The 27,090-nt window shown below is 39.8% G+C and overlaps 1 protein-coding gene across 1 annotated transcript; it reads left to right on the plus strand.

The window, feature by feature from the left end:
- On the plus strand, window positions 1-7,247 carry LOC109207696 (kinesin-like protein KIN-14I). Its single transcript, XM_019370666.1, has 18 exons — window positions 1-523; window positions 953-1,119; window positions 1,216-1,359; window positions 1,494-1,724; window positions 1,803-1,874; window positions 2,489-2,557; window positions 2,753-2,989; window positions 3,074-3,155; window positions 3,232-3,327; window positions 3,422-3,598; window positions 3,685-3,791; window positions 3,907-4,085; window positions 4,185-4,346; window positions 4,454-4,707; window positions 4,802-4,965; window positions 5,128-5,319; window positions 5,893-6,407; window positions 6,744-7,247. Exons 1-18 carry the CDS (start codon window positions 403-405, stop codon window positions 6,859-6,861), a joined length of 3,087 nt encoding a protein of 1,028 aa, XP_019226211.1. The 5' UTR covers window positions 1-402; the 3' UTR covers window positions 6,862-7,247.
- The last annotated feature ends 19,843 nt before the right edge of the window (window positions 7,248-27,090 follow it).

The raw sequence follows: 27,090 nt of genomic DNA on the forward strand, positions 1-27,090 counted from the left end.
GCAAAAAGCGAAGGTGGCCATGGTAATGGCGCGCGGAGGGGAAAGGAGAGAGTGTACGTACAGAAAAAAATAAAAAGGAATAAAATTAACTTAGCACAAAAAATTAAATTTCATTGACCCCAAAAAAAGAAAAGAGAAAAAAAAAGAAAGAAAGAAAAGATCAAACCCAGTTTCATCATCATTGTTTTCCTCCTATAACTTCCCTTCCATTTTGTTGTCGTTCTTGTTTCTTCCCCAATTAAGATCCTCTCACCAAAACCCCCTGCCACCCTTCTCTCTGTATATACATAAAATACGTGCATATAATGCAGAGATAAGTACATATTTTTTTTATTGAACATAATTTTTGATCATCCAACGGAGATTCCCCATTTTTGTTGATTTTTTAATTGTTTTGGTACAATGGCAATGGAGGAGGGGATTCTAGCAATATCTGTGGCATCAGTGGTGGAGGATGTTTTGCAACAACACGGGAAGCGACTGAGCGACATTGATTTGGCTTCTCGTAAAGCTGAGGAAGCTTGTAATTTTCCTCCCTTAATTCATTTCTTTGATCATTTATGTGTTCATGTTCATTTATTTGTTTATTAATCTTCCTTTTTTCACATTGTTGATCTTTTTAATAAATTTGTCATGTTTCTCTGAATCAATTAATGCATTATATTGAAATTAAGTGCCTCGTCTGTTGGAAGTAGTTGTTATTAATGCATATTATTTGAGATGAACGTAATTTCGCTATTACATCTTTGTCTATTTATTAATGTGTATTTCCAAGATTCTCGGTCTTGAATTTCCCATCAATCATGAAACAGGAAAAAGAGGGGAAAAAAATTTCGTTTTTGTTCCCATTGTCCCACCTGAATATGTTCCACCTGAATATGTTCGTTTTAGTTTTAAATATATCTTGATTTTGTGAATAAGAATGTTTAATTGGTTAATGTAACAAATGCAGCATTGAGAAGATATGAAGCAGCAGGGTGGCTCAGAAAGACAGTTGGAGTGGTTGCGGCAAAAGATTTGCCGGCAGAGCCTTCAGAAGAAGATTTCAGACTTGGATTGCGCAGTGGAATTGTGCTTTGCAATGTTCTTAATAAAATTCAGCCTGGTGCCGTGCAAAAAGTGGGGTTTATGAAGCTCCTTTGGTTCAACCTTTTATCTATAATCAGTTTCAGGCTTTCAGCTAGTCATTGACCTAGTTTTACTTTGGTTTATTAGGTAGTTGAAGCACCTCCTGATACTGCTAATGTCCCTGATGGGGCAGCTCTTTCTGCGTACCAATATTTTGAAAATGTCCGCAACTTCCTTGTTGCCGTAGAAGAAATGGGGCTTCCCTCTTTTGAAGCATCTGATTTGGAGAAAGTAAGTAGATGATTTGGGGATAATTTGATGTTTGTTTGATCTTGTGTTAGTTACGCTCTAAGCTAGTTGATCGAACACTTAAAAGACACCTCTTGAACCAGAGTTTTAAAATGTTTTATCATTTCCTGAATTAGGGAGGGAAATCTTCCAGAATTGTCAATTGTGTGCTAGCACTGAAATCATATGCAGAGTGGAAACAAGGAGGTGGAAGTGGATCATGGAAATACAGTGGGAACTCAAAACCATCATCGGCAGGAAAGCAATTTTACCGAAGAAACTCTGAGCCGTTCATGAATTCAATCTCAAGGACTTCATCTATCAGCGACAAGTCTCTTGATAGCACTGAGCCTGATGCTCGTGAAATGGTTTGTAATCTTATTTTGTAATGTTTGGCATCTCAAAATATGTTGTACGAGGTAAAAATCTTACTCTTTCATTTCCAGGTGAACACCGGTTCCTTGCATATGCTTGTTCGCGAGCTTCTCTCTGACAAGAAGCAAGAAGATGTTCCATTTGTAAGTGATCTTAGTTTGATTTCCATAATCCTGGAAAAGGGATTCCACAAAAGGGTTTGATATGTTTCATGTAAACAGCTCTTTGTCTCATTACTGCTACTTCATTCAGTTGCTAGGGATTATGAATGATAATCATTTTTTTTTCCCGATAAGGTGAATGATAATCATCTTTCTAGATGTGATTCCCAATAGACAGCTCTGATGACAATTAATTTGCCATATAGAGAAATACGCTAATCTTCACAACAGGGTCCAGGTAGTTAGCTTACTTCTCTAGCTTCCCTCAGAGGGTAAAGGCTTAGTAAGGACAGTAAATCTAGTCTATAAGATTTGATGTTTGCATGGATAGTTAGAAAGAGGCATCACCCAAGAAATATAGAGTACAACAGATGCCATCATTCCGTTGTTGTAGCAAACTACAATACTAGGTTATCTTATTCCTACAATCAGATTCTCCCAAAGTTCTAGAAAATGTCTCTGGAGAGGAACATAGACTTGGAACTTTGGGATCTAACTGGCTTCTTCCTCTAGTATCCTATTGGTTATAGAGTTCTTTGAAAAAAAAAGTTGATGGTCCGCTTACCTGAAATAAACAAGTTTCTCATTTTGGTCAGATTGTGGAGAATATGTTGAGCAAAGTTATGGAAGAATTTGAGCATCGGCTTGCCAGCCAAAGTGAACAGGTTGGAGCTCCTTCATTACTGGTGTTTTTGTTTTACTACATATTATATGAGGCTTCTTCAACTTTTTGTTTTCTTAGCTGCATCTGAAATATGACAGAACAGATTGCTCTTTTTAGCAGTTGAAATATGCTGAAAGTATCACACTGTCCTATTTTGCTTACAGTTGGGTCTTACATATTTTCGGTGATATGACAGTTGAAGACCTCCCATAAAGAGACAGCTGTTTCAACTACTGATGGATCTCCCTTGGAGATTACACCTGAGGAGACGCAGGTGGCAATACCTGAGGAGACGCAGGTGGCAATGGTCAAGGATGAAGATAAAGCAGCCTCTGAAGGGATATGCGGCCAAATAAACATACATGACGGTGTATCAACAACACAGGTTGTAAAGCAGCTGATGCTGGTTGAACAACAGCATAGAGAAGTACAGGTATAGGAATTTTTCTGCAGATCAGAGAATGAAGTATGTTTGGTTTCAACTGATTGATTGACATACCCTGTTCATAATCTGTAGCAATTGAAATCTACTCTCCATGCTGCTAAAGAAGACATGCAGTTTCTTCAACTCAAATATCAGGAGGAAGTCAGCAATCTAGGTACAATTGAATAGAACTGTTTCATGCTAATTGAGATTGTGACTGGGATTTAGCAACTAAATTCTCTTTTGAATAGGTAAACATCTGCATGGTTTAGCTCACGCTGCTTCGAGTTACCAAAAGGTTCTGGAGGAAAATCGAAAGCTTTACAATCAAGTGCAAGACCTTAAAGGTAAATACTGTTTTATAGAATAAATTCTAATTTCATTGCAATCTTCTATAGATACTAACCACTGTTCTGCGTGTACATTTACATATTTGGACAGGGAACATCAGAGTGTATTGCCGGGTGCGGCCATTCTTGCCTGGCCAACAAAACGGTCTAAGCACCGTGGATCACATAGATGGCGAGAATATTACAATAACTACTTCTTCAAAGTATGGAAAAGAGGGAAAGAAATTATTCACTTTTAACAAGGTCTTTGGTCCTTCTGCAACCCAAGGTCGCTAAGTTCCCTATGCTTTTCCTTTTTCATGAACATCGCAGCTTTAGATTTCAGTCTAACAGCCTCTATTTATCACAATGCAGCGGAAGTGTTTGCAGATACACAGCCTTTGATCCGGTCTGTTCTTGATGGCTTCAATGTTTGTATCTTTGCTTACGGACAAACAGGATCAGGGAAAACACATACGATGGTTAGGCAGTTAAACTTAATTTTCGAACTGTTTAATCATAGAAGTGGATATCACTTGGTTAAGAGAAAAGGCAAAAACATTATGTTAATAGTTCCTAAATTTTTTTTACCTACAGACTGGCCCATCAGATCTCACGAAGGAGACCCTTGGTGTGAATTACAGGGCATTGAGTGATCTATTCCTTATCTCAGAACAGAGAAGAGATGTTATTTCTTATGATATTTCAGTTCAGATGGTTGAGATTTATAATGAGCAAGTCAGAGATCTCCTTACCCCAGATGGTGTTAACAAAAAATATCCTTTTCGCAACCATTCATTCCTTTGCCTTTTCGTATTACTATTAGCTCTCTATCTTTTTGGTCTCTTAAATGTTTGAACTTAACTTCTAAATACAGTAGAAATTCGTAATAGTTCCCAGAAGGGTTTCAATGTACCTGATGCAAATCTTGTTCCGGTAACATCAACTTCTGATGTAATGAATCTGATGAACCTTGGGCACAAGAATCGTGCAGTGAGTGCTACTGCCATGAACGACAGAAGTAGTCGCTCTCACAGGTGCTCCTTATATGTCCTTTTTCTATTTTCCTGTCTTAAGGTGGAAGTTACTGCTGATTTAAGTTCCTTTGCTCTCTATATAAATATTTATGTTTGCATATTTGCAGTTGCCTTACAGTTCATGTTCAAGGAAGAAACATGACATCTGGTGCAATTCTTCGTGGTTCCATGCACCTCGTTGACCTAGCAGGAAGTGAAAGAGTGGACAAGTCAGAGGCAGTTGGTGATAGGTTGAAAGAGGCTACACATATCAACAAGTCTCTTTCTGCTTTAGGAGATGTCATATCTTCACTTGCTCAAAAGAACTCACACGTTCCCTACAGGAATAGTAAGCTTACGCAGTTGCTTCAAGATTCTCTTGGTAAGATCTTTGTGCTGTAGCCGTAGAACTCCTCCACCCCCCCCCCCCCACCTCACTTTTCTGGTTTTCAAGTTTTGGCTTTCATATCTATCAGGAGGGCAAGCAAAAACATTGATGTTTGTTCATATAAGTCCTGAGCTTCATGCTGTTGGAGAAACACTCAGCACTCTGAAATTCGCTGAACGGGTTTCTACGATTGAGCTTGGTACTGCACGGGTCAACAAGGAGAGTTCTGACGTGAAGGAACTAAAAGAACAGGTTTCAAAATTGCCATATTTTTGGTTTATCTGTGAACTTATAGGCATGAACTGCTTTTCCCTTCTACAACGTAGATAACAAAATGACAATTCTTTTCTTCAAAAGATGTAGTCCAGAAGAATTGCATTTGGATTTTAAGTTTTAGTTTTTCCCCTTCAACAGATTGCCGGTCTTAAGGCAGCCTTAGCAAGGAAGGAAGAAGAGCAAGGGCGCCGCCCAACTTCCAGATCAAGTACTCCAGAAAGAGTCAGAACAGGATCTTGCGGATCTTCTCTTTCTTCTAGTTGCCAGAGTATGGTAGACCTTTCAAGCCATCATAGCCAGCTGATGGAAGATGTTGGTAGTAACATAGAGGTAATATATTTTTTCGTACATGCCTCATCTAGCTTTTACCCTCATATGTAATATTATTAATTAATCAAGTCATTCATATTTTATGCTTCACTGGTTGCACATTGTAATTTTTATCATACAGAATAGAAACACACCAATGCCAGTTGCACAAGAGTTTTGTTTTGCTAGTCACTAACCATTCTAAACCCTCGAAATTATCTAATACGATTTTAGATGTAAAATGGTTTTCAAAGAAGTAAAAATGTTCATTATATGCTTCTGCATACATTCTAAGTATTCTCCTATGAGTGGATTGAGTCATTAGCCGGTTATCTATCCAGGAAACAAAAATCGTTACCCGGCTAACCCATCTTCTGATTCCCTCTTGAACATGTTCCTCTTCATGTTGGAATGTGTTTCTCTGACTTCTTGATAGTTCAAGTCTCTCCAGCTTAGTAAACCAATCAGTCTAAAGACATTCTTCCCCCTGCTATCCTTCGTATTCTGATTACAGAAGGAACAAATGTATCTTTGCTATGCAGTTTACTTGCATCGGGAGCTCAAAGTTGTCGATGTTTTCAAATCTTTTCTCAGGTTAAGAAGAAGTCTGCGTCAAAGATGAGAAGGCGAAGCTTAGATCCCAAAGACTTTCAGATGAATTCTCCTCCCTGGCCACCAGTCAATAGCCCTGCATCAAGGGAAGACGACAAAGAATCAGTCTCTGGTGATTGGGTTGACAAAATTATGGTGAACAAGCAAGATGGTCTGAGTAGAAGTAGTTCCTTAAGAGGATGGGAAGACGAAACCAGGCATTCATCTGACCTATTATATAGGAAATGCTCCTCTGACAGTTCAAAGGTGTATCCTGAACAACCTACAAACAAAGTTGCAGCAAATAAAAAGGATGGCCAAGACTACGAGGCAAGTAGGATTCAGTCTGAAGCAGGTTCCATGGATGATTTGGATGACGTGGAAACTGCAACAAGTGACTCTTCTGAGCTTGAATTCCCTTGGCAACCAAATCTTCAGAAAGTTAGTCAGACTCCCAATGGACTGGGATCAAAACTCAAAAAACCTAGTCCTAAGCAAGTGAAGAAGCCAGAAATAAGGTATCAACTCATGAGAGCATTTTACTTGTTAATTTTGGACTGCCTGCATTAAGGAGCTGCTTATATCTCCATGCATTGGCATAATAAGAAGTTTACTTCAACTTTTGAAGTTTGCGTGTGCCTCGTCTAAAAGCTTAAATTGATGAAGAGGGATACTTTTTTATCTATCTATTAGGTCTGCAACATCAATAATTGTCTGTGAACGCATGCTTTCTTAACCTTTAGCAAATGAGCTTTTCTATATGCCAACTCAAGTAAACAAACTAAAACTAAATCAACAAATATGTCAAATGAAACAACATGCACACTAACCTGTTTCTATGCAAATCAATGCAGGAGCTTGATTCCCCCACCACCAACTAGGAGACTTTCTAATGGGATGGTTTCACCATCTACAAAGACAGGAAGAGCAGCTGCTTTAGAAGGAAAGCGAAAAACAGCGAGTGGCAAGTGATAAATGTCCTTGCTTAGCTGAGCTTGATGCTTAAGCAACCAAAGATGTGCATTTGTGTATCCTTTTTCTTTTTTTTCTTTCTTGTCAATCTTTTCACTCTGCATTCTTTAGAGTGAAAGAGAGCGAGCGTGTGGCAATAGCTTCAGTTGCCAGCTTTTCCTCCAGTGGTGATCTTGAAATTGTTTTTGGTGTCCCGCTGATGAGTTTCCAGTTGTTCATATGGTTGTTGGCTTGTCCTTCATTTTTTTCCCATTCTTTTGGGATGCAGAATGTAAAAAAATGCAGAAAATGAGAAAAAGAAATAATAGAATTATAGATACCAATTACTTCTTTTAATGTGTCAATGGACTTGGAGTCGAGTAATTCAAGGGCAAAGATCACTTTTAGCCCGTGTCCGAAACTATTTACATTCGGTAGCCGCAAAAATGTATTAAACTTGTATATTACACACACACACACACATATATATATATATATATATATATATATATATATATATATGCTATTATTTTTAGAGCGATCTTTTCTATTTGTTGGCAGAGGAAGCAATCCTTTGTGGAGGAGCTACAAATTTGTTGTTTCGTTGCATTTAAAACCAAGTGAAATGGAAACATGGTTGAACAAGCATTAAACGAGTGTCACGTTATCGGTTTTTTGTTTTGGTTGCATTTGCCAACTTTATAAATTAAATATAATTGTCATAATGCATGTGAAAATTGTCATAGTGGACCCTTAAAGTTGTCAAGATTTTTATTTTGGCACCTCAACTAAGCTTTGTTCCTATTAAACATTTAATGCAAGTTCAAAGTGTGCCTAAAATAAAAAATATATCGGCAACTTTAACAATCACCCTTTTCACATTATTACACTCAATAGTCTTAAACTCTTAATGATTCTTGATTATGAAGCTTTCGTTCTACCATAAGCTACATAGTTTCTAATTTTTTATATTATTATGTCAATAAGCTATTAATTAATTCTTTATATGTGATATGACATTCTACTTCAAAAGAAAACAAAGTAAAATATATCGTTTTAAAGAAAAAATAAAAATAAAAAGGGAAGCGCTTGATCATAAAAGGGAAGCAGTATAGTCATGAAAGACAAAATTACAGAATAATGTACTCCGTAAGCTGACCTTGCAGTATTTTAGCCTAGTTACAAGTTTGCAAATGTATAGCCAAATATCAATAAGCTTAGATCAGATTGTTTTTTTCCGTTTTTTTGATTCTCTATATCTTCATGCGTGAAACGTCCGCGAGTTTTCATTCTCCTTTTTCCTCAAGTTGGTACATATATATCACAGCTACAAAAACCGCAAAAACATACGCGAGAAACCTAAAATCCCATCTCCTTTGATGCTAATCTTGTTAAATTTCAAATATGCTTTTGTAACGACCCGACCGGTCGTTTTGAGCTTTTGCACTTTGCTCGCCAGTTCTCGAGCATGACTTGCCCCGTGTAGTGTATTATGACTTATGTAAATCGTTGTCTTTGGTTTTCAGGATGACCAGAATGAATTTGGAAGAACAGTTCTCAGCTTGAAGCTTGAAATTTGAAAGGTTTGACCAAGATTTGACTTGTTAATATATGATCTCGGATTGAAATTTTTATGATTTGGTTAGCTCCGTTAGGTGATTTGGGACTTAGGAGCGTGATCGGAATGTGTTTTGGAGGTCCGGTGTAGAATTAGGCTTGAATTGGCGAAAGTTAGTTTTTGGCGTTTTCCGGTTGATAGGTGAGATTTTGATATAGGGGTCGGAATGGAATTCCGGAAGTTGCAGGAGCTTCGTTATGTTATTCGGGATGTGTGTGCAAAATTTCAGGTCTTCGGACGTTGTTTGGTTGGGTTTTTGATCAAAAGCGGAATTTGGAAGATTTTAGAAACTTAGGCTTGAATCCGATGTGTTTTGGTTGATTTGATGTTGTTTGAAGCGTTTTGAAGATTGGTACAAGCTTGAATAAGGTTTTAAGATATGTTGATGCCTTTAGTTGAGGCCCCGGGGGCCTCGGGTGAGTTTCGGATGGTCAATCGGACCATTTCATGCCTTGGTGATGTTGTAGAATTGCAGGTTCAGCTGTTGCAGAGAATCCTTCTTCGCGATTGCGTAGGGGTTCCTGCGATCGCGTAGAGCTTTTTGAGGGGCAGTCCATTTTGTTCTATGCGTTCGCAAAGGAGGAGTTGCGATTGCATAGTGTGAGGAGCTGGGTCATCGCGGACGCAGAGAGGTGGTCGCGTTCGCATATAGTTAAGTGGACCTAGGGTCTTGGCTGGATTTTTATTCATTGCGAACGCGGTGGGAAGTCCGCGTTCGTGTAGAGTTAGTCGCTTGGGCATCGCGTTCGCAGGGCTTTTGATGCGTTCGCATAGAGTAATTTTTGGGAGTTGAGTATTGTGCTTCGCGATCGCGATGAAGGATTTTAATAGCTGGGCAGAATGTCTTAAAGACCTGTTCCGCGACTTTGAACCCTTTTATACCATTTTTTGAACGGGAAAAAGAACTTTGAGGCGATTTTGAAGAGAGAAAATCATTGTTCTTGGTTGAGGTAAGGATTTTGGACCCTAAAACTCGATTATTTGTGATTAAGGAACAAAATATCAGTGTATAATTCATGAAAATCAGTAGAAAAATGTGGAGTTAGGGCTTGAGATTATGAGACCTTCCAGGGATGATTTGAGGGGTCAAACGAACTCCGATTTTCGAGTTCTTTATATGTACGGACTCGTGAGATGATGAAGAACATTTTGGTATAAAGTTTGTCCAGTTCCGGGATGCGGGCCCGGGGGACGGGTTTTGACTGATTTCGGATTTTGTGCTTAAAATCGATATTTTTCAATTGGAATTCATTCGTTTAGCATAATTTGATGATAAAAATCTGAACTTGGTAGATTTGGAGTACTCGGAAGTTGATTCGAGAGGCAAGCGTGTTGCAGAGTAGCTTTTCGGGCTAGTTCGAGGTGAGTAATAATTTTAAATGTTGTCCTGAGGGTATGAAACCCCGGAATTTCACAGCGTACGGCTATGTTGAGGTGACTTACACGCTAGATGACGAGCGTGGGGTAGAGCACCGTTGGGGATTGTGACTTAGTCCAGCCCGAATGATTATTTTACTGCGTATTTGATAGTTAATTGTTTGATATTATTATATTTTGGGCTAAATGCCATATGTGGGCTTCGTGCCAGCTGTTTGAACCCTTAGGGGATTTTTATATAATATTTTCCTCTCTGATTGATTTCATACTGGTGCTCTGTCATACTATATTTTACTATTTTAAAGACTCAGCTATATTATTTTGTTTTAAACACATTAAATGATATTTTCAAAGGTATTTGAGCTGAGCTTCATATTTTACTATGGCCCGAGGGGCTTATGAGATTCTGACTGAGTAAGGCCGAGGGCCTGTGTTGTGAGAATACATTTGGGTCGGGCTGCACGCCGCAACAGTGATACATTGATTATGATAATGAGGCCGAGGGCCTGAGATTTGTACGCCACAAGGTGGATTGATATATGATAATGAGGCCGAGGGCCTGAGATTTGTACGCCACGAGGTGGCTTGATATTGATATGAGGCCGAGAGCCTGTTTATGATGCCACGAGATGGCTTGATTATGCGCTTGGGCCGTAAGGGGCCCCTCCCGGAGTCTGTACACCCCTAGTGAGCGCGGGTACCCATTGTGATATGAGATATAACCCGAGGGGCTGGTATTGTTCTGTGACATTGCCCGAGGGGCTGATTCTGTTGTTACTGTGCCCGAGGGGCAGTTATTATGTGTTTACTTATTAGTTGTTTTCTTGTATATTGTTTAGCTGTTTAAGAGAGGTTTATGAGATTTCACTGCTTAATTATACTTACTGATTTTGCTGTGCCTCTTTAGCTTAATGTTGTGACTTACGTGGTTTTATATTACTCAGTCTTCATTTATTTTTATTACTCACTGAGTTGGAAGTACTCACTTTACTCCCTGCACCTTGTGTGCAGATTCAGGTATTTCTGAACCCGGTAGCGGGTATTGGTTGCTCAGAGGCAGAGTCATCGGAGTTTAGCAAGGTAGCTGCCCGATGTTCGCAGCACTGCTTTTCTCCCTCTCGATTTCATTAGATTGTATCTAGTACATTTTAGACTCTTGTTGTATTCGGACTTTAGTAGATGCTCATGACTAGTGACACCCCGATGTCGTGCTGTGTTGGGTTTGTTTTTCCGCAAATTATACTGTTAACTGCTTATTTTTGAGATTTTATCATGTTTACGACTTAATACTTGTTATGTTACTGCTTAAGATTGGAATGGGAATGTGTCGGCTGGCTTTGTCTTCACGAGAGGCGCCATCACGACCGGGTCCGAGTTTAGGGTCGTGACAGATTTTGTGAGAAATTTGGTGTGGATATTGTTTGAACTTATTAGAAATAGTCTAAATAGGTTGTATACAAAGTTTGAAGTCATTTGATGGAGATTTGGACTAGTTTTATGCAAGAATTGCAAGTGAAAATCATACAAAAAGTTCGTCAGAGATGCTTATACACTTTATACAATGGTATACACTTTTATACAAAAAGGAACATTATATTTAGTTGTATAAAAATGGAAAGGGCTGATCAAAACTGAATCGTAACCGTTAACCGAACCGAAGAAACGATTTACTGGCTTACTGGTATTGGGTTATCGGGGTAATGGTTGGTGAACAGATTGAGATTTTATAATTAACAACTTAATCGTTTGGGGGCGGATTACTCAATTTCCTTATCAGATAAACTGTTAACCCGTTAAGAATTTTAATATTTATACTTTTACCCATATGTATATAAAGTAATTTTTTAAGCCCTAAGGTACTCTTGGGAACTTCAAGGTACTCTTTCTTGAATTCCCAACTATTGTTTTCCCTTTATTTTGCAGTCAAAATATATTATGTTTACAGTATATTAAAAAGTATGTACTCAAAATGATATATGTTAAGAAGTTATGTGCATCTCTTCTTTCTTCTTCCGTTGTTGGTATACAATTCCTTGATTGTACAGTAATCCTGAAGAGTAAGGGATAAAAAGTACTTCCTTTTAGTGCTTTTTAATATAGAAGTAGTAGTTAAATCTAACAACTTACAATAAAATATTCTTAGCTATGCAACCAAAAGAACTAGGGTTCAAAATTTTTATATTTGATATAGCTGATAAACCGCCCGATAATCGTTAATCCAATACCAATCCGCCCGTTGTCTTATTGGATGGCTAGTGGAGTACTACATTTATAATTCGATAATTGATAAGCTTAACCGTTAAGCCTAAACATCCGCTCATTCCGCCCGATAAGCACCCCTAAAAGTGTATAAAGATGTATAAGCACAATAGTAGTAGTAGTAGTGGTGGTGGTGGTTGTGGTGGTGGTGGTGGTGGTAGTGGTGGTGGTGTTTGTGGTGGTGGTGGTGGAGGAGGAGGAGGAGAAATGTGAGAAATCCACCAAATACCCGTTGATAATGTATCCACCCTGTATACAATAATGAATATGAGGTGTTTATACACTAGTATATACTGCTTATATAATATTATACCAATGAATCCTATCAATGGAGCTTTACGAGTTCTTCTTCTTCCTTGGACATCTTCTGAAATTGAACTCAAATCTAGCTTAAATCTACTCCAAATTTCTTCATGTTTGAGTTTTGAACTCCCCTTGATGATCTCAATCAATTGGGACAACACCCAATCCAAACAACCACTACTAGAAAATCGTGGATTTCTGACCGAAATTTCCGGAAAAAAAATTGTTGGAAATTTCCGACCAAATCGGTCGGAATTTTTTCTTAAAGATCAATTATATTTTTTAAAAATAATTTCGACCATATTTCCGACCGGTCATAATTTTTGGCGCAAAAGCCCGAAAAGTTATTCCCGACCGAATCCGTCAGTATTGAATTTTTAAATTTTGACTGTTTGACTCGTTTGACTTTAGTGGCGGCCAAACCGATCGGCAGTTTTTTCAACAAAAAAAAAAGAAGAAAAATTTAATTATATTTCCAACCAAATCGGTCGAAAATCTATTTTTAAACCCTACCCGACCCCCGTTCCCAAAAAACAAAAGCTTGTTTTTCTTTTTTCCTCCTTCTTCTCTCATCCTCCTCCTCCTCTCTCCCTCTCGTCCTTCTTCACCATCCTCCTCCTTCTGGCCGGTCCTAATTGCAACTATAGGTCCTAATATTTTGTTTTTATTACAGCTGAGTGGTATGATGTTGTTTTCCTGTGTCTGATATCCATCTGTCTACTCTGATCTAGGAACTTGCAGGTTGCAGGTCGTGGATATTATGTTAGCGTCCTGAGATGATTCAAAATCGATTATGGCAGTTTTGTTAATATCAAGGCATACCTTTTTAAGACCAATCTTTCCATCTACTCAATCACTTCTTATCTCTCCCTTTCCCAAGACCAAATTTTCCATCTAATCACCCCCCAATAATGCCACTTTCTTGAACCCATCCGACATCTCTCCCTTCTCCAACTTTGGTCTATCAGTATACTAATTGACGAATTTATTAAGTCTGCATCTAAGCTTAAACTGGTACGTGAAGAGCAATTTCTCAAGTCTGCATCTAAGCTAAGCTTAAATTGGCATGTGAAAAAGAAATTCTTCCCTTGCATTTTCCCTGCTCTCCATCTTGTTTCAGCAAATATGAGCAATTCTCAAGGGAACAAAATCCATACTCCTTTAAGGTCAAATCTTTTATATCTTCTATCGAAGGAAGCAAATTATTTTGAGCAGATTTTTCCCTTTTCATCCCAACGCAAAGTTAAATCTTTTTTTTTTTTCATTTTCTGTCCATATTACCAAAAAAGAAAGTATTCAAAAAGCCTCTCTCCCTTCACACTCTAAGCTAAACTAATATCATTAGTTTTACACCATTGCAACTAGTTTGAGATATATCTTGCCACGTTTTCAGTCATATGCTTTAAAACTTTTTCATAGTCAGATGAAAACTAGTAAGAAAAGAAGATCTGAGCCATTAGGGAAGAATTTTCAATATGCTATGACTGATCCAGTAGAGCCATCTCAAATCATTGAGCAGTCCAAAGGTAGAGGAAAATTTTATTCGCTCTTTGCTAGGACAATTGAAGCAGTAAGGTCTCAACTAGAGCTGTCAAAATGGGCCAGTCCAGCCTAGCCCAAGCCTCGTGGAATTTTAAAATTTGATGGGTTAGGACGGGTCGGCCCGCCATATGAATGTACCTTAAAATGGCTAGCCCAACCCATCCCTAAGAGGGCCGCGGGCTAGGGCGGGCAGCCCTTCAATTTTTTTAGAGTAAAAAATTTCTTTAAATCCTTAAATATTTTTTCGTGACATAGTCGATTAATCATGTAAAAAACTTTTGTTTGTGTATAGCGTGCAAAAAGCTTGATATTTGGGAGGAATCTCGTAATTGAAATGCAACTTCTCTATATCTCTAACTATTCTTTTTTAAAGTTACATGAATATTTTCTTAATACTTTTCTTTTATTTCCTCAGATTCAGGGATTGCTTCAATAAGTTTATATGCTGAGGTTTTTTTTAATTCAGGATTAACATCATTTGCTGATTTCATCATTATAATCCATAAAACTTTTAAAATTCTCGTAATTTGCTAGTGGTAATTTTTTTCGTGTGTGTATTTAAAATTGATCTTTTTGTATACCGAAGAATATTTTAAATATTAATAATATATTACAGTAATCCAAACTAATCATCGGCCACTTAAAGTAATATTTTCTTTTAAAAAAGATTATTATTGGCCACCTAAAACTTTTCATGTTCATTATTAATTAAGCAAAATAAAAACTAATTTTGTCATATTACATGCATGTCAAAAATATAAGTTCTAGCTGATATGGAAGGTAAATGAGCAATCTAGGGTTGGGGAATGGGGATTATAGTTAATAGTTTTTTAGTTTTTATTTTTAAATATTAAAAATTGGATAGTTAATTAATTTTTAGCCCACGGGCCGGCCCAAGCCCAACCTCGGTCAAGCCTAAAGGGCCAGCTGGCTGACTTGAGTCGGGCTTATAACCCTCAGTTTTAAATGGGCTCCAAAAATCTTAGCCCAACCCTGCCCAAGAAGCGGGCTGGGTTGGGCTGACCTCACGGGCTAAGCCCATTTTGACGACTCTATCAGTCTTAATTGCAACTATAGGTCCTAATATTTTTTTTACTGCTCAGTGGTATGATGTTGCTATCCCGTGTCTGATGTCCATCTATCTACTCCAATCGAGGAACTTGCAGGTTGCAGGTCGTGGATATTACGTTAATGTCCTGAGATGATTCAAAATCGAATACGACACTTTTTGTAATATCAAGACATACTTTTTTAAGACCAATCTTTCCATCTACTCAATCACTCTCTTATCTTTCCCTTTACCAAGACCAAATTTTCCATCTAATCACCCTCCCCCCTACAATGCCACTTTCTTGAACCCATCTGACATCTCTCCCTTTTCCAACTTTGGTCTATCAGTGTACTAACTAACGAATTTATTAAGTCAGCATCTAAGCTTAAACTGGTACGTGAAAGAGCAATTTCTTAAGTCTCCATCTATGCTTAAATTGGCCTGTGAAAAAGAAATTTCTCCCTTGCATTTTCCTCTCTTCTCCATCTTGTTTCAGCAAACATGAGCAATTCTCAAGGGAACAAAATCCATACTCCCTTAAGGTTAAATCTTTTATATCTTCTATCCAAGGAAGCAAATTATTTTGAGCAGATTTTTCCCTTTTCATCCCAGCACAAAGTTAAATCTTTTTTTTATTTTCTGTCCATATTACCAAAAAAGAAAGTATTCAAAAAGCCTCTCTCCCTTCACAATCTAAACTAATCATTAGTTTTACACTGTTGCAACTAGTTTGAGATATATCTTGCCACGTTTTCTGTCATATACTTTAAAACTTTTTGATAGTCAGATGAAAACTAGTAAGAAAAGAAGATCTGAGCCATCAGGGAAGAATTCCCAAGATGCTATGACTGATCCAGTAGAGCCATCTCAAATCATTGAGCAGTCCAAAGGTAGAGGAAAATTTTATTCGCTCTCTGCTAGGACAATTGAAGCAGTAAGGTCATCAACTAGAGCTGTCAAAAAGGGCCAGCTCAGCCTAGCACAAGCCTCGTGGGATTTTAAAATTTGATGGGTTAGGCCGGGTCGGCCCCCCATATGAATGTGCCTTAAAATGGATAGCCCAACCCATCCCTAAGAGGGTCGCGGGCTAGGGCGGGCAGCCCTTTAATTTTTTTTTTAGCAAAAAAAATTTATTTAAATCCTTAAATATTTTTTCGTGACATAGTCGATTAATCATGTAAACAACTTTTGCGTATAGCGTACAAAAAGCTTGATATTTGGGAGGAATCTCGTAATTGAAATGCAAATTCTCTATATCTCTAACTATTCTTTTTTAAAGTTACATGAATATTTTCTTAATACTTTTCTTTCATTTTCCTCAGATTCAGGGATTGCTTCAATAAGTTTATATGCTGAGGTTTTTTTTAATTCAGGATTAACATCATTTGCTGATTTCATCATTATAGTCCATGAAACTTTTAAAATTCCTGTAATTTGCTAGTGGTATTTTTTTCGTGTGTGTATTTAAAATTGATCTTTTTGTATACTGAAGAATATTTTAAATATTAATAATAATTACAGTAATCCAAACTAATCATCGGCCACTTAAAGTAATATTTTTTTTAAAAAAAGATTATTATTGGCCACCTAAAATATTTCGTTTTCATTATTAATTAAGCAAAATAAAAACTAATTTTGTCATATTACATGCATGTCAAAATATAAGTTCTAGCTGATATGGAAGGTAAATGAGCAATCTAGGGTTGGGGCATGGGGATTATAGTTAATAGTTTTTTTAGTTTTTATTTTTTAAATATTAAATATTGGATAGTTAATTAATTTTTGGCCCACGGATCGGCCCAAGCCCAGCCTCGGTCAAGCCTAAAGGGCCAGCGGGCTGACTTGAGTCGGGCTTATAGGCCTCAGTTTTAAATGGGCTCATTTTGACGGCTCTATCAGTCCCAATTGCAACTATAGGTCCTAATATTTTGTTTTTATTACTGCTCAGTGGTATGATGTTTTTCTCCTGTGTCTGATGTCCATCTGTCTACTCTGATCGAGGAACTTGCAGGTTGCATGTAACGACCCGACCAGTCGTTTTGAGCTTTTGTAATTCGCTCGCCAATTCTAGGGCATGTCTAGCCTCGTATTATGCATTATGACTTATGTAAATCGTTGGATTTGGTTTCAGGATAATCGGAATGAATTTGGAAGAACAGTTCTCAGTTTGAAGCTTGAAATTTGAAAGGTTTGACCAAGTTTTGACTTGTTTGTAAATGATCTCGGATTGGAATTTTTATAATTGGTTAGCTCTGTTAGGTGATTTAGAACTTAGGAGCGTGATCGGAATGTGTTTTGGAGGTCCGGAGTAGATTTAGGCTTGAATTGGCGAAATTGAGTTTTTGGCGTTTTCCGGTTGATAGGCGAGATTTTAATATAGGGGTCGGAATGAAATTCCGGAAGTCGCAGTGGCTTCCTTATGTTATTTGGGATATGTGTGCAAAATTTCAGGTCAGTCGGACGTGGTTTGGTATACTTTTTGATCAAAAGCGGAATGCGGAAGATTTTAGAACCTTAGGCTTGAATTCGATGTGTTTTGGTGGTTTTGATGTTGTTTGAGGTGTTTTGAAGATTGGTACAAGTTCGAATAAGGTTATGGGATATGTTTGTGCTTTTGGTTGAGGTCTCGGGGGCCTCGGGATGATTTTGGATAGTTATTGGGAAGTCGGACTTGGAGTTTTGCAGCAGAAAATTTGTTGCCTCTGTTGTTTCTGAACCTGCGGATTTGTGACCACAGGTGCGATGCCGCTGGTGTGTAAAGGAGACCGCAAAAGCGGTGCTGGCCACAGAAGCGGAGACTTTGACCGTATCTGCGGGACCGCAGGTGCGGTACCTGGGTCGTAGATGCGGAATCTGAAGGAGTAAGTGAAATCCGCAGAAGCGGGTGTTTTTCCGCAGAAGCGGAACCGCAGGTGCGCTTATGGATCGCAGGTGCGGAAGTGCTGTGCAGAATGTATAAAAATGCCCATTCGCGATTTTCCGTCATTTGTTCACCATTTTTGTGCGATTTTGGAGCTCCAAGCTGTGATTTCAAGAGGGGATGAAGTGTTTCGTAGAGGTAAGCTACTTGGGGCTTATACCTTGTGTTTATGGTGATTATTCCATTGTTTAATCATGAAAATTAGTGGAAAAATTAGAGGAAGAGTTGGGAAACTAGGACTTGAAATTGGAGAGTGGATTTTGAGAATTTGAGTGACCATATGAGGTCGGATTTTGGTAAATTTGATATGTACGAACTCGTGAGAGGATGAGGATTCCATTGATGTTAATTTTGTCGGATTCCGAGATGTGGGCCCGGGGGCCGAGTTTGAGCAATTTCGGATTTTATGATGCTTTTCGATTATTTTCGAGTGGGTTTCTTCCCTTTAGCATAAGTTAATGATTACGTTCTGAATTTGATAGATTCGGAGCATCCGGAGATCGATTCGAAGGGCAAGGGCATTGCAAGCTAGAGTTTGGGCTGGATTGAGGTGAGTAATGATTTTAAATATTGTCCTGAGGGTATGAAACCCCGGATTTGCACATCGTGGTGCTATGTTGAGGTGAGACACACGCTAGATGACGAGCGTCGTCGTGCACCATTGGGGATTGTGACTTAGTCCATCCCGAATGACTATTTTACTGCGTATTTGACAGTTAATTGTTTGATATTATTATATTTTGGGCTAAATGCCATATGTGGGCTTCGTGCCAACTGTTTGAACCCTTAGGGGATTTTAAATGATATTTTCCTCACTGTTTGATTTCAAACTTGTGCTTAGTCATACTGTATTTTTACTATTTTCAAAACTCAGCTATGTTATTCTATTTTAAACACATTAAATGATATTTTTAAAGATATTTTGAGCTGAGCTGCATGTTTTACTGATGCCCGAGGGGCTTATGAGATTCTGACTGAGTAAGGCCAAGGGCCTGTATTGTGAGGATACTGTTGGGTCGGCTGCACGCTGCAGTAGTGATATACTGATTATGATAATGAGGCCGAGGGCCTGAGATTGTACGCCACGGGTGGCTTGTGATTGATATGAGGCCGAGAGCCTGTTAATGATGCCACGAGATGGCTTGATATTGCGCTTGGGCCGTAAGGGGCCCCTCCAGGAGTCAGTACACCCCCAGTGAGTGCGGGTACCCAGTGTGATAATTCTGTTTATTATGTGAGGCCGAGGGCCGGATTGGTTCTGCCACGAGATGGCTTGTTATTGCGCTTGGGCCGTAAGGGGATCCTCCCGGAGTCAGTACACCCCCAGTAAGCGCGGGTACCCATTGTGATACGAGATATAGCCCGAGGGGCTGGTATTGTTCCATGTGTTTGCCCGAGGGGCTGTTTCTGCTGGTATGGTGCCCGAGGGGCTGATTCTGTTGATATTGTGCCCGATGGGCAGTTCTTCATGTGTTTATCTTTTCTAGTTGCCTGTCATTTACTTGCTTAACTGTTAAAAAGGCATTTTGAAGAGGCTTAAATTGAACTAAAGTGACTTTACATATTTTCACCGTTTCAATGCTTTTACTGCTTCCTTATAGCCTGTTGATGTGCCTTTACGTGATTTATTATTACTCAGTCTGCATTTATTATTATTACTCACTGAGTTAGAGTACTCACTTTACTCCTTGCACCTTGTGTGCAGGTTCAAGTATTTCTGAACCCGGTAGCTAGTATTGGTTGCTCAAAGGCATAGTCATCGGAGTTTAGCAAGGTAGTTGCCCGAAGTCCGCAACACTTCTTTTCTCCCTCTTTCCTTCCTTAGACTGTGTTTAGTATATTTTAGATTCTTAGTTGCGTTCAGACCTTAGTAGATGCTCGTGACTTGTGACTCCCCGATGTCGGGATGTGTTGGTTATTTTTTTGCAAATTGTGCTATCTTACTTATATTTTGGGATTATTAGCATGTTAATGACTTAAATTGTATTATTATAATTGTTTAATATGAATTGGGAGTTGTGTCGGCTGGCTTTGTCTTCACGAGAGGCGACATCACGACCGGGTCCGGGTTTAGGGTCGTGACAAGTTGGTATCAGAGCCTAGGTTACATAGGTCTCACGAGTCATGAGCAGGTTTAGTAGAGTCTCGCGGATCGGTACGGAGACGTCTTTATTTATCCTCGAGAGGCTGCAGAACCTTTAAGAAAAACTTCACATTCTTGAACTCTTATCATGCGTCCTTGATTCAGCTTGAAATATAACTCTTTGAATTCCTTCCACGCATTCGTATGCGCGAACGAGCGCTCAGTATCAGATGTGCATCGATGGCTTGTGATTCCCTGATTGAGGGGCGAGATGTGATCTCTGTGTGTTGATGTTGGGCCAGTCTGGAGGACTCGAGGCCGGGTTTTTGCCTATGGCTTGAGCACCGAGGTGCTGAATGTGTGAGCAAGTGTTTTTGAACTTATATGTTTGGTAGTGTCCCTGATAGTAGAAGTGATGGCCGGATGGCTATGCGATAATTATGTTATGACTGCGAGATGTAATCATATGATTTGGAAGCGACGAGAAGGGTCCGCTGGAGGATAGAAAAACTATTAGGTGCTTGATTTCCATCCCGATTTGAGGTATAGCCCCGAGTTATGGGTGTATGAGGAATCTTTACATGTTTCCTAGTTGGGAGTGAAGTAAATTTCATGTTGCGGTATGAGTTCAGACTCAGGAAGATCAAGCGACCGCTTAATGTTTATGACGGTGGAAGGTATACAGAAATGTTAGTTTGAGGCAAAACAGGTGGGTTATCTCCTGCGCAGTGTTCTGAAGTTGTGTGATCCTTATGTTGTCTGTTAGAAGATCTCATTTACAAGTGAAAGATATGTGTTGCAATTTAAATTTGGGTCGCTTAAGAGAGTGGGTTTAACTGTTGCAAGAGTGAATGCGAGATTTGCAGAAGATTTGAAGTCCTAGATGGTCTGTGTCGTACGAGCTTATGAAGGGTTGAGTTTAATCTCACTATGGTATTATGGCAGTAATAGAGTATATGCGTTATGAGTTATTGTATGTGTTTTGATCTATGGCTTCGAGCCAATGTGCTATGTTGGTTCCAGTTTGAGGCGTACGGGTGAATCAGTTATGGCTCACGGAAATTGAGACCGAGGATGGCTCGAGTAAAGAAAATTTCAATAAAGGTTATGTTATGCTTTATGTGTGTATGAGAATCGTGGAATGACTTGAGTTGTTATTGGTAAAGGATGTACGGTGCGTAGAACGGGAAGATGTTTGGTTATATTAAGGTGAAGTTACACCCTGCGGTGTCGGAGTGCTAATGAGGCACAGGTTGTTCGGGTCATTTAATCAGTCTAGTTGCGATTTGAGTAGAGTGGATGACTCTCGAGAATGGTTCTAATGGGTTCAAGATTTTACATGTAATAATTGGAGATTTTCAAGTTATATATTTGGCTAGAAACCGAGGTTCGCATTGGAGGGAGTCAAGACTCGTGGTATTTCTATATCATTATGGGATTCAATATATATCAGTATCGGGAAGGTAAAAGTAATCGCTTTGGATTCGCAGGAAGTCCTTCCAAGGTAGGTATTTTGAATGTGGTGCTTTTGGGAATATTTAAGAGAGTATCCAGCGGCTTATGAGCCTTGGGCGGTGTGGTTTTATGCTTGGGTCTCGTATGGTGAGTCTGGGTTGAGGAATTGTGGTGTTATAGCAAGAAGGAGTATCAAGTTGAATGTAAATCAGAGGACTCGGATAGATGGGATAGCTTGGTGGTAGGCCGGATCAGCATGGTAATGGATATGATCGGCTCTTGGGTGCTTATGAAGTGGTGGGTTTCCACAGGTGTTTCGTGGCAATGCTCTTAGGTTTTGATGGCTTGTGTAGCTTGGTTGAGTTAGAAGGAGTCAGTCCTGATGGTTCGGTTTTGTGCAAAGGGGATTCGTAGAGTTCTTGATAATTTCTACCACGGTTAGAGATGTATATTTTCTACTGGCATGAGAAGCATGGGATGTATAGTGATTTTCCCCTAGATGGGATCAAATGGAAAAGTTCTTGGCTGGTTGAGTACATAGTTGCTTGTAGCTCGGAGTGGATTATGAAGTTTTCATATTTATCATAGGATGGTATAGTATATGCGGTATGTTGTGTAGGATTGAGATTTGCATGTGTAAGGTCACAGTTCAGTTCTGAAAGGAAGGTCATAAAACTCTTAGGCAACGGGCAGCTTCAGATAATTAGAGAAATGATCTTCAGATGATTAAGGAAATGGTATTGCTAATTGGGTGATTTGACGAGGGTATATGTTTCAGAAAAGGCAATGTGATTAAGTTGATGGTACTTCAGTAGTATTGCGGCACTTTCTTGTTAGATCGACTCCTGATATTCGCGTTTGCTTGGCGGCACAGAAGAATTTTAGAGTATCTCTCGTGGAATGATTGGGTATTAGAGGTGTGGTATGTATTCAGACAGCGGAATTGGGATCGGATATGGTGATTCGTGTGCTACATGGATTTGGAGATGGGAAGTTCTCATAAACAGGTCAGGTCGTGGTTGTGGACCGCGTATATCGGTCTTGTGTGGTAACTATTGGGGGTTTGGTGACCCGAGTGGATCTTTGTTGCTTGGTATGTTAGATTTTGGGTGTGATATTGGGTATAGAGTGGTTGTCTCTGTGTTGTGTTATGCTGGGCTATTTTGCTAAGACGACGACGTTGGCTATGCCGGGAATGCCACGGATTGAGTGGCGAGGTTCGACGAATTATGTCACAGCAAGATGATTTCATTTTGAAGACCCAGCGGATGGTGAAGGGTTGTCTTTCTTATTTGGCCTTCGTGATGGGTGTTAGGGTTGTTGATTTCGGTATTGATTTGGTGCCGGGCACCGTATTGTATGGCACTGGCGGAGTTAAAGGAATTTAAGCAACAACTTCAGGGATTCCTTGATAAGGGGTTCATTGGCAGGCCAATGGGGATGTGTGTTCTAACTTGAGTCGGCTTGGTTGACTTCGAGTTGTATTGTTAAGATATGTGTTAATTCGGTTGTTATTGAGCTGTTAGTGTTCTAAGGTGATATATGAGTTACCTTTCCGTGTCGCGAAGCGTTGGGATTTGTTGGTTATAGGCACATGTGGTGCAATTTTATTGGGGTCTCTCAGTGGAATTTGAGCGGGAAGAGTATTGGGTATTGCTCGGTGGATGGCGAATCCGTTGTGTCCTTTTGGGTTTGTGTAATGTTATGTCAATTGCTTCGCCGTGGTTATGATGATTTTCTTTGGTTCTAGACATCAAATTGCGCGTGGTTATTGATTTTGAGCATAATGACTTGAGGTGTTCCATGTGGACCATTGTTTTGATAGGGTCGTGCATTTCAGCAAAGTTATGTGGAGGTATGATCCTTCGGGCTAGATTCGTGTGTTCTGTTTCTACGAGGTGTGACGGATTCTCAGCATTTGGTGTGGTGGTACTGGTAATCTTGCGGTACAACTCTCTCATTTGAGTCATTTTCATGATTTGAGTACGTTCAGATTGCTGCTTATGGGTGCGCGGATTGCACGAGTTGTGTCTTATATTGTATTGATGTGTCATGTCACCAGAGTAGTGGTGTTGGATTAGATGAGATCGTCGGGATCTGAAATGAGTAAAAATTGATTCGATTTCAGCATGTTGGAAGGATAATATCGAGGTTTGGCTCAGAAATTTGCTATGGTCTTTGCAAACGGAGAAGTGGCTTCATGAATGGTTGATCTGAGAAATGGTTATGGCTTATTGCGTGTTTCATTTATCATTGGCAGTATATGAAAGTGACGGAATGAGACTTTAGTGGATAAGAGGTTTTCTATCGATATTCGGTTGTTGTGTACAGCTGCTGTGATTAGAAGTTATCGCTACCAGTGTTTGAGTTATGTGGTATATCATGTAATTGCACCTGAGGTTACAGATATGGTTTGTTACAGCTTGTTCGGACTTATTCACAGTATAGATGTGAGATTCTAATCTTGTAGATAATTTTAGAAGTGGAAATGTGGTTCTAAGGTTGATGGGCTAGGTTGATTGTGAAATTTCAGTTACATTGTGTTATCGGACCTATATGAGATAGGGTGACGTGGGATCACCCTCGGGTATATGCGTGGTAAGGTTATTCGGCGATTGGTTGGCTTTTGGAACAACTCTGGGCACGTTCGAGGACGAACGTATGTTTAAGTGGGGGAGGATGTAACGACCCGACCAGTCGTTTTGAGCTTTTGTACTTTGCTCGCTAGTTCTCGGGCATGTCTAGCCCCGTATTATGCATTATAACTTATGTAAATTGTTGGTTTTGGTTTCAGGGTAATCGGAATGAATTTGGAAGAACAGTTCTCAGTTTGAAGCTTGAAATTTGAAAGGTTTGACCAAGTTTTGACTTGTTTGTAAATGATCTCGGATTGGAATTTTTATGATTTAGTTAGCTCGGTTAGGTGATTTAGGACTTAGGAGCGTGATCGGAATGTGCTTTGGAGGTCCGGAGTAGATTTAGGCTTGAGTTGGCAAAATTGAGTTTTTGGCATTTTCCGGTTGATAGGCGAGATTTTGATATGGGGGTCGGAATGGAACTCCGGAAGTTGCAGTAGCTTCGTTATGTTATTTGGGATGTGTGTGCAAAATTTCAGGTCATTCGGACGTGGTTTGGTATACTTTTTGATCAAAAGAGGAATGCGGAAGATTTTAGAACCTTAGGCTTGAATTCGATGTGTTTTGGTGGTTTTGATATTGTTTGAGGTGTTTTGAAGATTGGTACAAGTTTGAATAAGGTTATGGGATAAGTTTGTGCTTTTGGTTGAGGTCTCGGGGGCTCCGGATGGTTTCGGATAGTTATCGGGAAGTCGGACTTGGAGTTTTGCAGCAGAAAATTTGCTGCCTCTGTTGTTTCCGCACCTGCGGATTTGTGACCGCAGGTGCGATGCCGCTGGTGCGTAAAGGAGACCGCAAAAGCGGTGCTGGCCGCAGAAGCGGAGACTTTGACCGCATCTACGGGACCGCCGGTGCGGTACCTGGGTCGCAGATGCGGAATCTGAAGGAGTAAGTGAAATCCGCAGAAGCGGGTGTTTTTCCGCAGAAGCGGAACCGCAGGTGCGCTTATGGATCGCAGGTGCGGAAGTGCTGTGCAGAATGTATAAAAATGCCCTTTCGCGATTTTCCGTCATTTGTTCACCATTTTTGTGCGATTTTGGAGCTCCACGCTGTGATTTCAAGAGGGGATCAAGTGTTTCCGTAGAGGTAAGCTACTTGGGCCTTATACCTTGTGTTTATGGTGATTATTCCATTTTTTAATCATGAAAATTAGTGGGAAAATTAGAGGAAGAGTTGGGAAACTAGGGCTTGAAATTGGAGAGTGGATTTTGAGAATTTGAGTGACCATATGAGGTTGGATTTTGGTAATTTTATATGTATGAACTCGTGAGAGGATGAGGCTTCCATTGATGTTAATTTTGTCGGATTCCGAGACGTGGGACCGGGGGCCGGGTTTGAGCAATTTCGGATTTTGTGATGCTTTTCGATTATTTTCGAGTGGGTTTCGTCCCTTTAGCATAAATTAATGATTACATTCTGATTTTGGTAGATTCGGAGCATCCGGAGATCGATTCGAAGGGCAAGGGCATTGCAAGCTAGAGTTTGGGCCGGATTGAGGTGAGTAATAATTTTAAATGTTGTCCTGAGGGTATGAAACCCCGGATTTGCACATCGCGGTGCTATGTTGAGGTGAGACACACGCTAGATGACGAGCGTGGGGTCGTGCATCGTTGGGGATTGTGACTTAGTCCATCCCGAATGACTATTTTACTGCGTATTTGACAGTTAATTGTTTGATATTGTTATATTTTGGGCTAAATGCCATATGTGGGCTTCGTGCCAACTGTTTGAACCCTTAGGGGATTTTAAATGATATTTTCCTGACTGTGTGATTTCAAACTTGTGCTCAGTCATACTGTATTTTCACTATTTTCAAAACTCAGCTATGTAAACACATTAAATAATATTTTTAAAGATATTTTGAGCTGAACTGCATGTTTTGCTGATGCCCGAGGGGCTTATGAGATTCTGACTGAGTAAGGCTGAGGGCCTGTATTGTGAGGATACTGTTGGGTCGGGCTGCACGCCGCAACAGTAATATACTGATTATGATAATGAGGCCGAGGGCCTGAGATTGTACGCCACGAGGTGGCTTGTGATTGATATGAGGCCGAGAGCCTGTTTATGATGCCACGAGATGGCTTGATATTGCGCTTGGGCCGTAAGGGGCCCCTCCAGGAGTCTGTACACCCCCAGTGAGCGCGGGTACCCAGTGTGATGATGCTGTTTATTATGTGAGGCCGAGGGCCGGATTAGTTATGCCACGAGATGGCTTGTTATTGCGCTTGGGCCGTAAGGGGCCCCTCCCAGAGTCTGTACACCCCCAGTGAGCGCGGGTACCCATTGTGATATGAGATATAGCCCGAGGGGCTGGTATTGTTCCATGTGTTTGCCCGAGGGGCTACTTCTGTTGGTATGGTGCCCGAGGGGCTGATTCTGTTGATATTGTGCCCGAGGGACGATTCTTCATGTGTTTATCTTTTCTATTTGCCTGTCATTTACTTGCTTAACTCTTAAAAAGGCATTTTGAAGAGGCTTAAATTGAACTAAAGTGACTTTACATATTTTCACCGTTTCAATGCTTTTACTGCTTCCTTATAGCCTGTTGATGTGCCTTTACGTGATTTCTTATTACTCAGTCTGCATTTATTATTATTACTCACTGAGTTGGAGTACTCACTTTACTCCCTGCACCTTTTGTGCAGGTTCAGGTATTTCTGGACCCGGTAGCGGGTATTGGTTGCTCAGAGGCAGAGTCATCGGAGTTTAGCAAGGTAGCTGCCCGACGTCCACAGCACTGCTTTTCTCCCTCTTTCCTTCCTTAGACTGTGTTTAGTATATTTTAGATTCTTAGTTGTGTTCAGACCTTAGTAGATGCTCGTGACTTGTGACACCCCGATGTCGGGCCGTGTTGGTTATTTTTCCGCAAATTGTGCTATCTCAATTATATTTTGGGATTATTAGCATGTTAATGACTTAAATTGTATTATTATAATTGTTTAATATGAATTGGGAGTTGTGTCAGCTGGCCTTGTCTTCACGAGAGGCGCCATCACCATCGCATCC

The sequence above is a fragment of the Nicotiana attenuata genome, unplaced genomic scaffold (assembly GCF_001879085.1).
Source record: "Nicotiana attenuata strain UT unplaced genomic scaffold, NIATTr2, whole genome shotgun sequence".
NCBI classification, from domain to species: domain Eukaryota; kingdom Viridiplantae; phylum Streptophyta; class Magnoliopsida; order Solanales; family Solanaceae; genus Nicotiana; species Nicotiana attenuata.